The sequence below is a fragment of the Apium graveolens genome, chromosome 4 (genome assembly GCF_009905375.1).
Source record: "Apium graveolens cultivar Ventura chromosome 4, ASM990537v1, whole genome shotgun sequence".
Classification (NCBI taxonomy): Eukaryota; Viridiplantae; Streptophyta; class Magnoliopsida; order Apiales; family Apiaceae; genus Apium; species Apium graveolens.
The window spans coordinates 270,144,643-270,161,567 of record NC_133650.1 but is presented as its reverse complement, the minus strand read 5'-3'; the positions used below and the strand labels follow the sequence as shown (position 1 = coordinate 270,161,567).

At 35.5% G+C, this 16,925-nt stretch overlaps 1 protein-coding gene across 1 annotated transcript; it reads right to left on the bottom strand.

The window, feature by feature from the left end:
* Positions 1-656: 656 nt before the first annotated feature.
* Positions 657-2,960, bottom strand: LOC141720977 (uncharacterized). The gene is made up of 2 exons (XM_074523695.1): positions 2,803-2,960; positions 657-1,974 (listed from the first exon to the last, which is right to left on the bottom strand). The coding sequence occupies exon 2, from the start codon at positions 1,954-1,956 to the stop codon at positions 973-975; it is 984 nt and encodes a 327-aa protein (XP_074379796.1). The 5' UTR covers positions 1,957-1,974; positions 2,803-2,960; the 3' UTR covers positions 657-972.
* Positions 2,961-16,925: the final 13,965 nt, after the last annotated feature.

Here is a 16,925-nt window from a genome sequence, read left to right as displayed (position 1 = left end):
TAAATTATAAGAAGACCATCACTCTCTGTCACTTATTCTTCCTACACTATGCGTTTCGCCACCCCAGGCTCAGGAACAGAGCGCTTCACACATACAAGATCACCTATCTGTAAGCAAAAGTAATTAAAATAAAATTTCAAGATGAGACAAAAACATACCAAGTCAATACTTACTATGCTATAAAAGCAACCAATATCCACTGTTTTGAATGGCTCCACAAGTTGAATTTCTTCTGGATCGCAATGATATGGATTATTAAGATAGATCCATTCCAGAAACAAACTATTGTATAGTCTGATACAATAAACTATACCAATGCTCCCCGGTGTTGCAGACTGAATTCATGCTGCTGAAGTGAGGGAGGAACAAATACGAACCCGGTCTCCAACCTTAACTTCTTCAACTCTTACCATTTCTGCAGGAACAACTTTCCATTCTCTAGGAGATCCAGAAAAACGGACGTGTAGTATCCCATCATTATCAACATACAGAACTGTGTCACGTAAAAAGTGATCTGGTCAGCATAATTTGCATTAGAGCAACAAAAGAAAACTGTCACTGTATAAATCAAGCACCATTACCATATAAGATGTGTTGCAGCATCACGTAATTATTTTATATACAACAAAATAACTAAATAAATATTTGCAATCCTATCATAAAAATGATAAAAATAAGCACATAAATCCAAAATTTAAATTACAATTATAAAAAAGAACGGCAGTACGGCACAACAACAAAAATCCAGTCACGCAAACAGGGGCTTTGTTTTGCTTGCAATCAAGAGATACACTATTTCTTGAGATTTGAATACAATGCAAATTACATCCTGAATAAATTTATAGGTCATACAATCCAGCAACATCACAATAGTTGGTACAAGTTCCAGTGCCACTAGCTTTCAAGAATTAACAATAAAAATTACAGAACAGAACGGAAGTAGGAAAATAGCTTCGGAGCCCCAGAGAAAATCTAATCTTTTTTGTGATTGTGTTTCCTGCCCTTCCTAGATCTTTTTTTGCCTCTTCTATCACCTGAATCTGAATCATCTGTGCTGTTGACATCAGGACTAGAAACTGATCTTTCTCTCCTGCTCTTGCGCTTATGCCGTCTAGTGTGTTCCTCAGAATTATCTGAATCATCTGAATCATCTGAATGTTTGTGACTTCGCCTTCTCTTTTCCTTCTTACTCTTTCTATGCCTCCTTCGACGATCGTCATCTCCATCAGACGATTCATCTCTTCTCCTTTTCTCTTTCCTTCTCTTCCGGCCACCATCATCATCTTCATCAGAATCACTGTGGACCCTTTTCTTACTTCTCCTCTTCTTTGATCTACTCCTATCTTTTCTTCTTCCATAATCAGACTCGTCATCAGAGTCATCGTTCTTCTTTCTAGAAGACTTCACTTTGTCAACAATCTTCTTCCCAAACTTCTTACTCTGGGCAATTGCCCTCTCTATTTCAGAATCATAGTCAGAATCTGAACTCTCACTCTCATCCTCAGAATCCTCCTCAGAATCTTCAGCTGCAGTTTTACCAAATAATGCTTTTCCGCTGCCTTTTATTTTCTCCAGTCCAGACATAACTGCCGCCTGCATCGCCTCAGAGTCTTTATCATTATTTTCATCCTTAATACTCAAAAAATTTCTACATTGAAATGTAAGATGACCCACACGTCCACACTTCTTACATGCTCCACGAGACTCATCCACAGTATTGCTTGTCACACGAGCAAGTGCAAGCAAACCCTGGAAGCTTGCATAAGCATTTTCACCCTCAGGTTCAGCAGCATCATTAGAAGGTTTAGGCTGAGAGGACTTTTTGTTATCTTCTTTGCTAGGAGCATAAGGGTCATAGCCTATAGCACTCTGCCAAATACCGTGGGTTTGAAGGGCAGCACTACTGTGTACCCTGTTGTTTGCGGGCATACGAACCCTGCCTGCTGTAGCCGGCATCTTGAGGAAATTGCAAATCTGCAATATTAGGATTGTCAGTATTCTACTTGATTAATAAAAAAAAATATTCAGAAAACAGTAAACGCTATGCTGCCTTAAAAACAGATACAAAATTAAGAACTTAACTTATTATCTGATTCACAGGTTTAATAAATAAAATCAACACATACAAATCGAATAAAGGATAGTTTCCCAGCTAATTCAGTTATAAAAGAAGACACTGAAGTTCAGTGAAAAATATACTAGCAAAATACAGTGGTTGTCAGGCAGTTTGTGAATTCAATTTACCCAAAAACAAATCAAAATACTTAAAACATATACAGAAAGGGTCACGAGAGCAATTCCGTATGTTCCCGAGAAATCATTAAATCATCGAGTTTCGATTCAACTTAAAAACATGTAATTCACTTTACATTTAACTCCGTAACCCATACCCTAAATTTTGCTTCACATACCAGTGTCACAAACACACAACCCTAGGGAGGACACTTATTTCACAATGAAAACAAGTAAAATTTGTAAAACTTTGTCGGGCTCCAACTCTTCGACACGTATCCATAACCCCTATCGAACACTTACATACAAGTCTAGCTAACAACGTATCCAGCACAACCAAATCAAGACTAAACAAAATAGCATAAATCAAGAAATATAAATATACGTATATAAGAATTTAAACATTTACAACAAAAAAACACAAAGTGGGTATTGCTACAAACAAAATCAAGAATCAAGATTAAAGCAAATCCCCAATTAAGCCCAAATCATGAAACCCTAAAATTAAAAATTCGAATTCTAAATAAATAACTACAACCCAGATATTAAATTGAAAAAAGAGAGACTTACAGGTTGAAGATCGGAGAAGAAGAGGGAGAATTGGCTGCCCAACAACACGAATGAGACCAATTTTCTCTATAACGAGATTTACATATAAATAACGAGAATATCCCAAATATACGGCTACAAGGTATTTTCGGCTACAATTGTAAATTTCTTTTGAAATTAAATATATTTCCCATTTTTAAATTAATTTACAAAATAATTTGCGGGTATATAGTCCCGTTTCTTTACGAGGCTTTGATTCGATAAATTCTGAAATCATTATGATTTCCGATCATTTCAATCTCATACATGTTGTTTGGTTCTAGTAAAAAAAATTAATATCCATTGTTTTATGGTTTTTTATGTCCAAATGGGGAAGCGGATATGAGAAGTCAATGGTGACAAAATCAGACACGACCTGAAACCCGACACGAATCCAACCCGGAAATGTAGGAATTAGGTTTGAGAATTTTGACTTTCGGGTCGGGTTCGGGTTCGGGTTGGGTAAAAATTTACCCGAAAAAATTGAGTTATTTTTGGGTTGACTCGAATTACCCGAACCCGACCTGTATATTTAAATAATTAATATATATTATATATGTATATAAATAGTATGTTATATTTATAAATTATTTGTAATATTGTATTTTATTATATTTCTATTTCCTATATTAATTTGGCATAACATTTTAGTTTTGTAATGTTATAAATTATTATTTTTTAATTTTAATTTTTTTAATTTATTCTAAATTTCGGGCTATTTCGGATCAAACAGGTCAATTTCGGGTTACTCGGGTACCTGCCAGGTCGGGTTCGTGTCACAATTTTTGAACCCATTTCGGGTCGATTCGAGTTCGGATTAGACTAAAAAAAATTCAGATACATCCAACCCGACACGAACCCGAACCAAAATCCGAAATTGCCACCCCTACTGAGAGCGTTAACTTTATAGCTACTATTTTAATTACTATTTAAGCATTTAAATGTAATTGTTTAGCGCAAGTTATTTCTTGCACTCGCTCTAGCAGCAAGGACTTTGAATCTCTTTGGGGCAGATAGCTCACAGCGCTCCTTCTATAGATATTTGAAAAGCTAACTCATGTTTGTTGTTCCCATCATTGTTATTGTTGCGATTTTCAATCTTTTTATGAATTGGTTAAGCCGGGCCTGTGTCAATCTGACTTTGGCCCTTGCAGGTTTACCTGGAAAGATTCTATTCCCGCTATCGGGGGGTCTTGTTGTTTTTATCGAGTGTCGTTTTATATTCGCCTTTTGGGTGACTCAAGGTTCCCTCCTATTAGTAAACGTTCAAGTTTGAATTAAATAAATTATTCAAATTTTTTTCAATCATCAAAACGGAAAAAAGAGGGATTCTAGCCAATTGAAAGGATCTCGGTTCTTCAATTCTGCCCGGGTTTAAACGGAGGAAGTTTGAATACACTGCCCCCTGAACTGCCCGATCCTTCGGGGCCATCGGACCTAGCTTTAGTCGAAGAAGCGACCCCCGAAGAAGACCCTGGCACTAGTAGGAAAAGGCAGGCACCAGAAAAGGATGAACCGGGTCCTTCGAGAGAAGCAGCGGAGGAAGCTGCTCGGGATAAAAGGCGGAAGGAATGGAGGCGCGATTTATCTCGTTTTAGCAAGAAGGAGCCGGAGCCTTGCGACCCTGTTCTTGTGGATCAATGGACGAGAGACATGTTGTATGTCCTTCAAAGGGAGTGCACGTACCCCGTCAAGCTTTATAAACGGGAATTGGAAACTGCCTCGTTTGTATTTTGGATACCTGTATAACCATCGAAGGCTGTTGAAGTGACTAATTCCTGGAAATTATAAGGCGTTTAGAACAAATAAATTGTTGGAGTTATCATTTCTATCTAGTATCAATACGTTTGATCTTAAGAATATATGAACCAAAAATATATTAAAAATGATAATAAAATTATATATTTAATTAAATTAAAATTATTGACTTAAATAAAATATTTTAAATTAAAGATGTTCATTCAAGCACTCAACCAAACACGTGATATCGGATATGATACATCAATGTCATACCACCTTAACCTGATTCCTGATTTCAACCCGATACCATATCTTGAACCAAACGACCCCTATATAATTTGTATTGAAAAGTGTATTTTATCTTTTGTAGCAAAGAAAATCTGTATATTCGTAGGTGTGAGCAAAATTAATAGTGTAATATTTTTTAAACAAAAAAAAGTATATTTGTCTAGGATGGTATTTGTGTTCTTCGTATTTCGTAGTCTTATTTTTAGACCTTTTTGCTTATATTGCGAAAATTGGACATATAATGCATTCAACCTCTGTCTAATAAATTTGTGGACGTAACACAAAATAATGGTCCATAATCCACCAACACCACTTGATCTAACGGTCCATGATCTTTTTTATTCTTCATCACACATTTAAGCCTCTTGTTTAATTTACTTTTCATATCTATCCTCAGACAAAATATGCTCTCAATATTCGTACTCACATTTCTTTTTTGATTCTTAATCCCGTTTCATTGTATTCAAAGTGTTTCGAAATTTATTTTTTATACAACTGTACTGTAAAAGAAATTATAATCTCCTTAATCCACTTTACTCCTTGTAATTGTTTCGATGGAATTCTAATATGAATTCGCTGGATAAACATTTCAAGAAAGTATCATATAAAATACCTGCATCATAGTTGGGTTGATTTTAAATTCTCAAGCTCGTATTTTCAATCTATTTTTTGAGTTGAACTCAAGTGCATGGCTCGATCTGGACTCGAAGTGTTTGAATCGATTGCACAGCTAGACGCACCATAACTCAAACAGTTACAAGATCTAGGAAAATGATACAATTTGCGTAGATGCATGACCATCTAGGATAAAGGTAGATTCAATCAGTAATAGAAATGTTGAGCTTACAGTGACAAAAAGAAAGACTTCGAAGGAGAGTTTCACTACTACATAAATGGTCTTTACCAACATTAAAAAATAGAGTTTCCGAAAAAAATGTTACCTTATATGATTTGAAATTTAAAAAAAATGATGTATGAAAACATCATAACCAAATATTGGCATACATGTTGCCTTAGATTTCATATGCCAACACCTTTTTTGGTGTTGGCTTATGCGTGTAAAAAATTGAAATAGAAAAAAGCGAGGGAATAATCCCCCTCGGTGTTAAATTGAAAGCCCGCACAAATTAAAATAAAAAACACAGTTCTCTTATCTCAGTTTCTCGGCCCAAAATCAAACACACAACATACTCTCCCCACAAACCCTCATCTCAATTAATCAATCGTGGACGCCACAAACTGAAACATAAAACACGATTCTCGTATTCTAGTCTTTTCTCCCGAATTCTCATAGCTATTTATCTCTCTCCCCGCTGCTCGTCAAATTTCGATTTTAAAGCTAGGTCTCAAAGCTCTGCCCATATTTTAAGCTTGGTTTCAAAATTTTGCTCTAATTAAAGGTACACACCCTAATTATAATTTGTTTACAAACCTCAATTTTGGGATTTTTAATTTTGTTCATACTTGAGATTTTTAGAATTTGTTTACAAACCCTAATTTTTTTGGGATTTTACTTTATTTACATCTATATGTAGGGGTGAACGCGGGTCGGGTTGGGCGTTTTAGAGGTAATAAATTGAACCAACCCAATTAATTCGGATTTTAAAAAATGAACCCGTTAACCGAAAAAATAATTTTCAACCCAACCCTACCCTTTATATATTGGGTCGGGTTGGTTTGGGTTAAAACTCGAATAAAACTATTTAAATATTTTTAGGAGTCAAAATTACAAATAATTTTAATCAAAGTTGAAGTGTACCCCATAATATATGTACCGTGTACTTTTCTAGTTTAAAGTCAATAACTTATGATGTGTTACCCGTAAAATAATTATTTTTTTCAAATATATTATTTATTACAATAAATACATAGATTAAAATTTCTAATAATAATACCATAATCAAAAAATCGGGTTGGGTTGGGTTAATAAGGGTTTAATTTTTTTGAATCTTGACCCAACCCATTATATTCGTGTTAACAAAAAATTAAACCAATTAAAATCGGGTTGGGTTGGGTTAATAAGGGTTTAATTTTTTTGAATCTTGACCCAACCCATTATATTCGTGTTGATAAAAAATTAAACCAATTAAAATTCGGGTTTTGGATAGTTCGGCTCCGTCGACCGAAATAAGGGGCGGGTTGGGTCGGTTTTGCGGTTTGGTCGGTTTTTTGTTCACCCATATCTATATGTGTGCTTTGTTTTTAATTCTTAATTTGATTATTTTTTGGGGGTTTTTATGTAATTTTTTCATTTGTTTATATACGTATATGTGTGCCATGTATCTTTACGATGTTAATGATCAAATAGTTGAAATTTTTCTTTAATTTCTTATCAGGATTAATTATCCTCAACAACATTTTTAATTGTGTAATCTCTATATACATTGACACAGGGTTTATTGCAATCGAGGTACGAATATTTTTTTTTTGTTTTAAACTAGTTTTATTTCACAGGTTTCTGTTTAAATAAGGTTGCGATGTTTTCTTGAATTTGCAGAGATCGATGGCCAAGTCCCCTTACAAAATGGAGCACCGATTTGGTATATATTGTTTGCATAGATTAATGACCAAGTCTGAACTGGCTCTCAAACTAAAAAAAACCCTTAAATATATACATGTTTATTACATTTGCATTATGTCAAGTAGTCACCATTCCATCAGTATCTACTAAGATAGGGTACTTGAGAAGATACCATATGTTATTAACTTCTGCATCCACATTGACTCTCTTCACGCATTCAACATTTTATAGTTTTTGGATATCATAGTACTTATCAGGCTCCAAGCTATGTACTTTTATCTAATTAACTTTGGAGAAATTTCTACTTGGAGCTTAGATACCGTTTACCCATATATACAAATGTGGTTTATCTTTCAGTGTTCAATTAAAAACTTAACTTTTGTAATTTGCATAATTGTATTTTGAGCATCTTGTGTGTTATTGAACTGACTTCAACTCACGTGGCCCTTAAGATTGAAGGAGGCATTATATTGGTTAATTTCAATGTAGGTAAGTCTGATCGGAGTGGAATTAAGGTCACCAACAAATCTAAGAAGGTATTATGTAGCTTTTTGATTTACGTTTTAAACAAGTATTCATTTCTTTAAGTTGGATTGCAGAATTGAACTAGAGAGCAGCAATGTTGCAGTGCTCTCCTTTTTTTGTTTTCAAGCCAATATTTAATAAATTTTATGATTTGCTACAGAATTCACATCACTTCGAGCCTAATACAGCTTTATGAAAAGTATTGACGAGTGATGATACATCATATATTATAAGGTAGAGTTTTGTCTTTGTTAGATATATTTGATAATGTCATGGCTAATATGTTTTATGTTTAGATTTCAGATCTTATTTGAACAGGACAAATCAGTACTTATACTGGAAGACAGAACTTAAGGGATATCAGTACTTATGTCATCAGGAGATAGATATCAGAACTTAAGTGCTGAAGGACGATCAGATAAGGACAGTAGCTGATTAAAGTTAAGAAGATCAAGATAAACATAAGAAGAGATATGCATGAAGAAGGAATTCTGTGAAGAATGGAATACTTGGAATAAAAGATATCTGATTGATATATTTTAGGAAGCAGAATTATATTCCATATCAATTAGCGATTATCTTGTAACTGTGTAGTATATAAACACAGACATAGGGTTTACACTATAAGTGTTATCATTATCGAGAATATTATTTAATATAACCCTAGCAGCTCTCGTGATATTTTGTTCATCACTGAGAGATAACAGTTCCAGATTGTAACAGAGTTTATTGTTTAAATAAAGTTTGTTTTTCTGTTACATAAGTTCTTGAAGTTTGATTTGATTGTAATAAACACTGTATTCACCCCCTCTACAGTGAAAGTGTGACCTAACAAGTGGTATCAGAGCCTTCTGTTAACACACATACAGTTAAAGATCCAAACACAATCATGTCTGACACAGAAACTCCAACTAAGCCTACCAAAACTGAGGAATCATCAAAGACATCAACTCAGAGTCGATATAAGACTATCAGAGTTCCCATATTGAGACCATCTGAATATCCCATATGGAAGGTAAGGATGACCATGTTTCTGGAAGCAACAGATCCAGAATACCTTGATAGAATCAAGGAAGGGCCTCACAAACCTACCAAGCTCGCTGTTGTAGTTGCAGGTGAAGCAGCAATGACCGTACCAAAGGAAAAGAGTGATTACACTGCTGAAGATATAGCATCTATTGCTAAGGATGCCAAGGTACGACACTTATTGCATAGTGCCATTGATAATGTAATGTCAAACAGGGTAATCAACTGCAAGACTGCTAAGGAGATATGGGATGCACTGGAGACAAGGTGTCAAGGAACTGAAACAGTTAAGAAGAACAGGAAGACAATACTCACTCAAGAGTATGAACACTTTGACTCTAGGACTAATGAGTCATTGACTGATGTATATGATAGATTTGTCAAACTCTTGAATGACTTGTCGTTGGTTAATAAGGAGTATGATCTTGAAGATACAAACCTTAAATTCCTGTTAGCTCTTCCTGAATGTTGGGATTTGAAGGCAACAACAATAAGAGACAACTACAATCTTGATGAAACAACTCTTGATGAAATCTATGGAATGCTCAAGACTCATGAACTTGAGATGGAACAAAGAAGCAAGAGGAAAGGAGGAAAGTCAAGGACAGTTGCTCTCAAGGCTGAAGAGGAATCCCCCAAATCACCTTCCTCAAAGAAAGACAAGGGTAAAGCTCTTATCATAAAGTCTGATACTGAGTCATCAAGTTCTGAGAGTGATGGTGACTCAGATTCTGAAAGCTTGCCTGAAACTGATGCTGATGAGGAGATGATGAAGCTGTGTGCTCTTATGGTGAAAGGAATCACAAAGATTGCATACAGGAAGTTCAGGAAGGGAAAGAAGTTTTCCAGGAAAGGCATAAGTTCTGATAAGAAGAATTTCAGAAGATCTGAAGGAAGAGGAGGAAAGTCTGACAGAGGAGATTACGCTAATGTTAAATGTTATAATTGTGGTGAGAAAGGCCACATATCTCCTGATTGCAAGAAGACCAAGAGTGACAAAGGCAAAGCTCTTGTCACAAAGCAGAAAAGCTGGACAGACACCTCAGACTCTGAAAGTGAGGAGAACTATGCATTGATGGCAAATGCTGATAAATCAAGTTCTGAGAGCAGTTCTGAAGCTGCTGAAACAAAGGTACCTCAGACTACTTATGCTTTTCATACTGATGATATTAATGAGTTGAGAAGATATCTTAAAACCATGTTTGTTAGTTATAGAGATCAAACTTTAACATGTGAAAGATTAACTTCTGAAAATCTTGCTTTTAGGAAAAGAAATGATTTCTTAGAAAAAGAGTTAGTCATGTTCCATCAAACTCAGCAGGATAGAGATGATGCTTTTTATGTTAGGGATGAAGTGCTAAAAATGAATGAATCTCTAAAAACTGAGTTAGAAAAGGAGAGAGAGATTATCAGAACTTGGACTAACTCTGGCAAAACAACTCAAAATTTGCTAAGCAGTGGAAACTGGAAAGAGGGCTTAGGCTATGGAGAAAATAAAAATGAAAAAGGAACTGTAGAAATTAAGCCTGTTGATAAGCAAAAGCCGAAGTTAAAACCTGTTAAGTTTGTAACTGAAAAATCTGAAAATGAGAAATCAGAAGTTAAAAAGGAATTAGCTTCTGACAAACTAAAACAGGAAAAGACAGCTGAAGTTAACATAGGCTTAATGACAAAGAAGCAGCTTAAGCATAAGCTGAAAGATGTTAAGAATGCAAACAAGGTAAAATCACCTAGGAAAAACAGGAATGGAAAGGAAGGTGTGAATAAAAGCAATAACTATAAATCTGTTCCTGATGCTCCTAGGAAAGCATGTCATAACTATGGAAGTTCTAACCATCTGGCTTCTTTTTGCAGGAAGAATAAGAATATTAACTCCTTATCTACAAAGTCAGGAGTTAAGAGTCAGTCTGTTAGATACAAACCACAAAATCCTTGTTTTCATTGTGGTAGTTTATGGCATTCCATTTATACTTGTAAGGAATATCATAGTTTGTACTATGATTATTATCAAATAAAACCTTCTTTAAAGAAAGTTTCCGTTGTTCCTTCTAGTGTAAGTTCTGATTCAAAGTCTGGTAGTATAAGTTCTGATAAGAAAACTGTTAACATAAAATCTGATGCTAAATCCGCTGCAAATGTTAACAAACCTAAAAAGGCCAAAGGATCCAAGCAAGTCTGGGTCCTTAAAACTAATAATTAGTGGTCTTTTTGATTGCAGGGCAACAGGAAAAATATTTTAGTTCTGGACAGTGGATGTTCAGGATATATGACTGGAAATAAGGCCCTGCTATCAGACTTTGTGGAGAAAGCTGGCCCAAGTGTTTCTTATGGAGATGGCAACATTGGAAAAACTTTGGGATATGGCAATATCAATCTTGGGAATGTCATCATTAAAGATGTAGCTCTGGTCTCAGGACTTAAACACAACTTACTGAGTATAAGTCAAATCTGTGACAGAGGTTATCATGTTGATTTCTTTGCAGAACATTGTGAAATAGTTAGTAAATCTAAAGAAAAAATTGTTCTGAAGGGATTCAGGCGTGGTAACATTTATGAAGCTAAGCTTTCAACAAGTTCTGATGGTTCTGCAATCTGTTTAGTGAGTAGAGCCTCAACTGAAGAAAGCTAGAATTGGCACAAGAAACTCTCTCATTTAAACTTCAACAAGATAAATGAACTGATCAAGAAAGATCTTGTGAGAGGACTGCCAAAATCAGTGTTTGTTCCTGATGGTCTTTGTGACTCATGTCAGAAGGCTAAACAAAGAAAATCTTCATTCAAGAGCAAGACTGAATCATCAATTCTTGAGCCTTATTATCTGCTTTATGTTGATCTATTTGGTCCAGTGAATGTCATGTCTATTGCAAAGAAGAAATATGCGTTGGTCATAGTAGATGAGTTCACCAGATACACATGGGTGTATTTCTTGCACACAAAAAGTGAAACTGCATCTATCCTGATTGATCATGTCAAACATCTAGATAAATTGCTCAAAGATTCTGTGAAAATTTTGAGGAGTGATAATGGCACTGAATTCAAGAATCTGATAATGGAAGAGTTCTGCAAAAATCATGGAATAAAGCAGGAATTTTCTGCTCCTGGAACTCCACAGCAAAATGGAGTTGTTGAAAGGTAGAATAGAACTCTCATTGAAGCTGCACGAACAATGCTTGAAGAAGCAAAGCTTCCAACCTATTTCTGGGCTGAAGCTGTGCAGACTGCTTGTTTTACTCAAAATGCAACACTCATTAACAAGCATGGAAAAACACCATATGAGATGGTGAAGAACAAGAAGCCAAATCTCAAATACTTTCATGTATTTGGATGTAAGTGCTTTGTTCTCAAGACTCATCCTGAACAGCTATCCAAGTTTGATCTAAAAGCTGATGAGGGAATCTTTGTGGGATATCCACTTTCTACAAAAGCCTTCAGAGTCTATAATTTGAGAACAAAAGTGGTCATGGAATCTATCAATGTCTCTTTTGATGACAAGAAGATCACTGGACTTGAAGATTGCATTGATCATGATCAGCTGAGATTTGAAAATGAAGATTCATATTCTGATACCTCAAGTCCTGACAGTCTAAGTCCTGATACTGTAAATTCTGATGGATTAAACTCTGATGTTATTGAAACTGTGGTGACTACGTCAAAGGAAGATGCACCAATGCAGGGGGAGCATACTCAAGATATTATCACATCTCAAGAAGCATCAGAACATACATCTGGCTCTTCAAATTCTGATTCATCAAGTTCTGATAAGCCAAGTACTGACAGTACTGAAAATCTAAATACTGAAGGATCCAACTCAGAGAGCATAGTTTCAGGGGGAGCATCAGAAAATGAAACCGAAGACAGCATGAATCATGGGGGAGCATCCAGTTCTAGAGAAAATCTTCCATCTGCAAGGAAGTGGACAAAATCACATACACCTGATTTGATAATTGGAAATCCTGAGGCAGGTGTCAGAACTAGAACAGGTACTTCAAATGAATGTCTTTACAATTCTTTTCTCTCTCAGTCTGAGCCAAAAAAAGTGGAAGAAGCTCTTCAAGATGCTGATTGGGTGCAAGCAATGCAGGAAGAGTTGAATGAATTTGAAAGAAACAAAGTCTGGACCTTAGTGCCAAGACCTAAGAATAGATCGGTTGTTGGTACAAAGTGGGTATTCAGAAACAAAACTGACAGTGATGGCATAATTGTAAGGAACAAGGCAAGGTTGGTTGCAAAAGGATATTCTCAACAGGAGGGAATTGACTATGATGAAACATTTGCTCCAGTTGCTAGGTTAGAAGCCATAAGGATATTCATGGCTTATGCTGCTCACAAAAAGTTTACTGTCTTTCAAATGGATGTGAAAAGTGCTTTTCTCAATGGAGAATTGGAAGAGGAAGTATATGTTGAACAACCTCCAGGCTTTGTAGATTCCAAATATCCAGATTATGTCTACAGGCTTGATAAAGCACTTTATGGACTTAAGCAAGCTCCTAGAGCATGGTATGAGACTTTAGCTCAGTTTCTTCTGGAAAGTGGATTCAACAGAGGAACTATTGACAAAACACTGTTCTATCTCAACCATGGCAAGGACTTACTTTTGATCCAGATTTATGTTGATGATATTATTTTTGGGTCTCCAAATGACAAACTTTGCAAAAAGTTTGCCAAACTAATGCAGTCAAGATATCAGATGAGTATGATGGGAGAACTTAGTTATTTTCTGGGCCTTCAAGTCAAGCAGAGTGAAGAAGGAACTTTTATTTGTCAATCTAAGTACACCAGAAACTTGCTGAAGAAATTTGGAATGCAAGATTGTTCAAGTGCATCCACTCCCATGGCCACTGCAACAAAACTGGATAAGGATACTGGTAATTCAGTAGATATTACTGATTACAGAGGTATGATTGGCTCACTTCTCTATCTAACTGCTAGTAGACCAGATATCATGTTTGCTACCTGTCTTTGTGCAAGATTTCAAGCAGATCCAAGAGAACCTCACTTAACAGCTGTAAAAAGAATCTTTAAGTATCTTAAAGGAACAGCTGATCTAGGATTATGGTATCCTAGAGACTCAGATTTTAAATTAATAGGTTACTCAGATGCAGATTTTGCAGGTTGCAAGATTGACAGGAAAAGCACAAGTGGTAGCTGCCAATTTCTTGGAGGCAGGTTGGTTTCTTGGTATAGCAAGAAACAAAAGTCAATTTCCACATCAACTGCAGAAGCAGAGTATATTGCTGCAGGAAGCTGCTGTGCACAGATTCTCTGGATGAAGAATCAGTTACTGGATTATGGGTTAACATATTTCAAAATCCCTATTTACTGTGATAATCAAAGTGCTATTGCTATGACAGGTAATCCAGTTCAACACTCTATGACAAAGCACATCAGCATCAGGTACCATTTCATCAGGGAACATGTGGATGAAGGTACAGTGGAATTGCATTTTGTTCCCACAGATCAACAAGTAGCAGATATCTTCACAAAACCACTGTGTGAAGCTACCTTTACAAAATTGGTAAATGAACTTGGAATGATTTCAGGTTCTTTCTCTAAATCTGCTTAAACTTGTTCTATGTTATCAGACTTTATGATCAGTATTTACAGAATTAATCTCTTTGTATATTCTGTGCATTAATTAATAAATGTCTTTAAGTACTGACTGTTGTCTGATATATGTTTCTAAACTCCGATAAGTGATATGTCTGTTTCAGTAACTATTCAATCCTATGAGGATAACTGTGCTAGATACTGACCTACTAGTCTTCAATAAACAAATGATCCCATGAAAGAAGTAATTATTTCTGTGGAAATCTTATGACACAAGCAAATTCTGATACTTGAGCTTAGTTTAGTTTACTTCATTCATCTTATTACTAAGTCCCAAATTAGAATAATGCTACTCATCTGTTCAAGTTCTGATTCTAGTAAAAATGCTGAATGTACTAAGTGCCGATAAACCTCACTTATCAAAAGAAAAAGAAAAAGAATCAAAGAATAATATCAGGTACTCCTTTGAGATCTAGAGTAAAAATGTGAATGAGACGACCCAAGTGCATAGCTGGTATTAAGTAAATATGCATTAGAAAAGCAAAATATTTTTTCTTGGTGACTTTTCACACTCTATGATTACTGGAGAAATACTCTGATAATAGCATAAATTCTGATAAACAGTCGTGACTCACTTACACTGAGAAGCCACTGTAAAATAGAATTTCAAAAGATGCATAAAATTAGCACAAAAACAGTTGAGGTGGACTCATGCATGAACTCATTTATTAGTAGGTTTCAGGATAATGACAGCTCTTTAGCAAAATTTTAATTATGACTTATTTCTAAGATGTACTGAAGTAGATCAGACTTTACTCTTTGTCTGTTATTTAGCTTAATACACACACACATCACTCCATATGAATGATGAAATTTCTGTGGTGGTCTATGTTATTTTAGATAAACAGTCATTGTGTCATTTTTGCACAAATTCTGAGGACAAGTTCTAGTTACACGTTCTACTGATTAAGTTCTGACGTTCATAACTAACTTGTATGAGTATTTACTAAGATAGATATTCCTTGTTCGAGTTAAGACATTATGTTCTGATGACTGTTAAGTTCTGGTATAGGTCTAAGTTCTGATTTGTCAGTCTAACCCTTTACTTGACTTATCTATGAGTAAAATTTGGTAACAGTCTCAGATTAATTTCGAAATGTTGAAGTGGAAGATTAATAGTCTATGGTTAAAACATAATGGCACTCGTCCTTGAACAGTTCACTCTTGTTACATGTGCACATTCCTTTTCCAATGACTGTTATTCTTTTTCAAAGTCTAGGGAGACGAGGTAGAATTAATTCTACCTGTCAGCATTAAATATCTTTGCGTCTCTTGGCATTCTCTTGCCTATATATGCAACCACTTCACATCAGACTTTCCATCACATTCTTCTCAAACACTTATCCTCCTTCTTCTGTCCAAAACACAATGGTTCGATACAACATGTTTTTGAACACACAAACCTTCACAATGGAGCTCAGTTGTGCCGAGTGGCAGCAGGAGTGGCATATAACAGCCATTCCTGAGGAGATCTGGGACTCTGTCCCACAGGAGGTGCTGGCTCACCTTCTATTCTTCGAGATGGATTACCATCGCCATCTGGAGCGCCTGGAGGAGGAAAGGCGGGAAGCTATCCGTCAGCAAGAGCGAATCATTCGACTCGCTATCTTGTTTGTCGAAGATAGGAAGAGGAAGATGACTTAATCTCGTCTTCTTCATGTTCTTCTTCATCCTCAGCTTTGTCAGGCTTCTTCGCTAGGACTAAAGCTGTTGACGTTAGGATTAGAAGCTTAGGGAAAATCTTGTATTGATGTACTTTCTATTTCATATATGTATTGACTTGATATATTAATGAAAACTGTTTTTACTTCAAGATTTTGTCTCTGAGTTATTTTGTGTTGTTAAATCCTGCTTGATATTCTGATGACCCTTTAAATTTTGTCTTTATTTAAGTTCTGATTCTTTGTCAGCACTTACTCATCGAAATTATCTCGGTCATTTTTAACATGATTCATTTTCAGAATATTAATGTTGCAGTGAAACAAAATTCAATCAGTGCTAACGGTTTTAATTTTGAATTAAAACTGTGTCTCTTGATAACTGAAATGGTTTTTCCTTGAAACAAGGCAACTGGGTAAATAATCATTCCTGTTTTCTCGAGCCCAGTAACTATCCGTTATTACTGCATGTCTGACAGGTGTCCAACGGTAACATTTTTTTTCAGAGTATAAGAACAACAGAGAGAAGATTTCTTTAATCTTTTATTTTCTTTATACTTTATCTCTCTTCTTACTTTTACTCTCTTTCTCATTCTTTCTCACGTTGGTTTTTCATACAGACATTATCTCAAACACCTAACAGGCATACTTGAATTTCTATATTTTTTCACATGGCACCAAAGGATTTAATCATTGATGGCGCAAAGTTTGTTCCAAACAACTATGCTGCAATTCTTGAT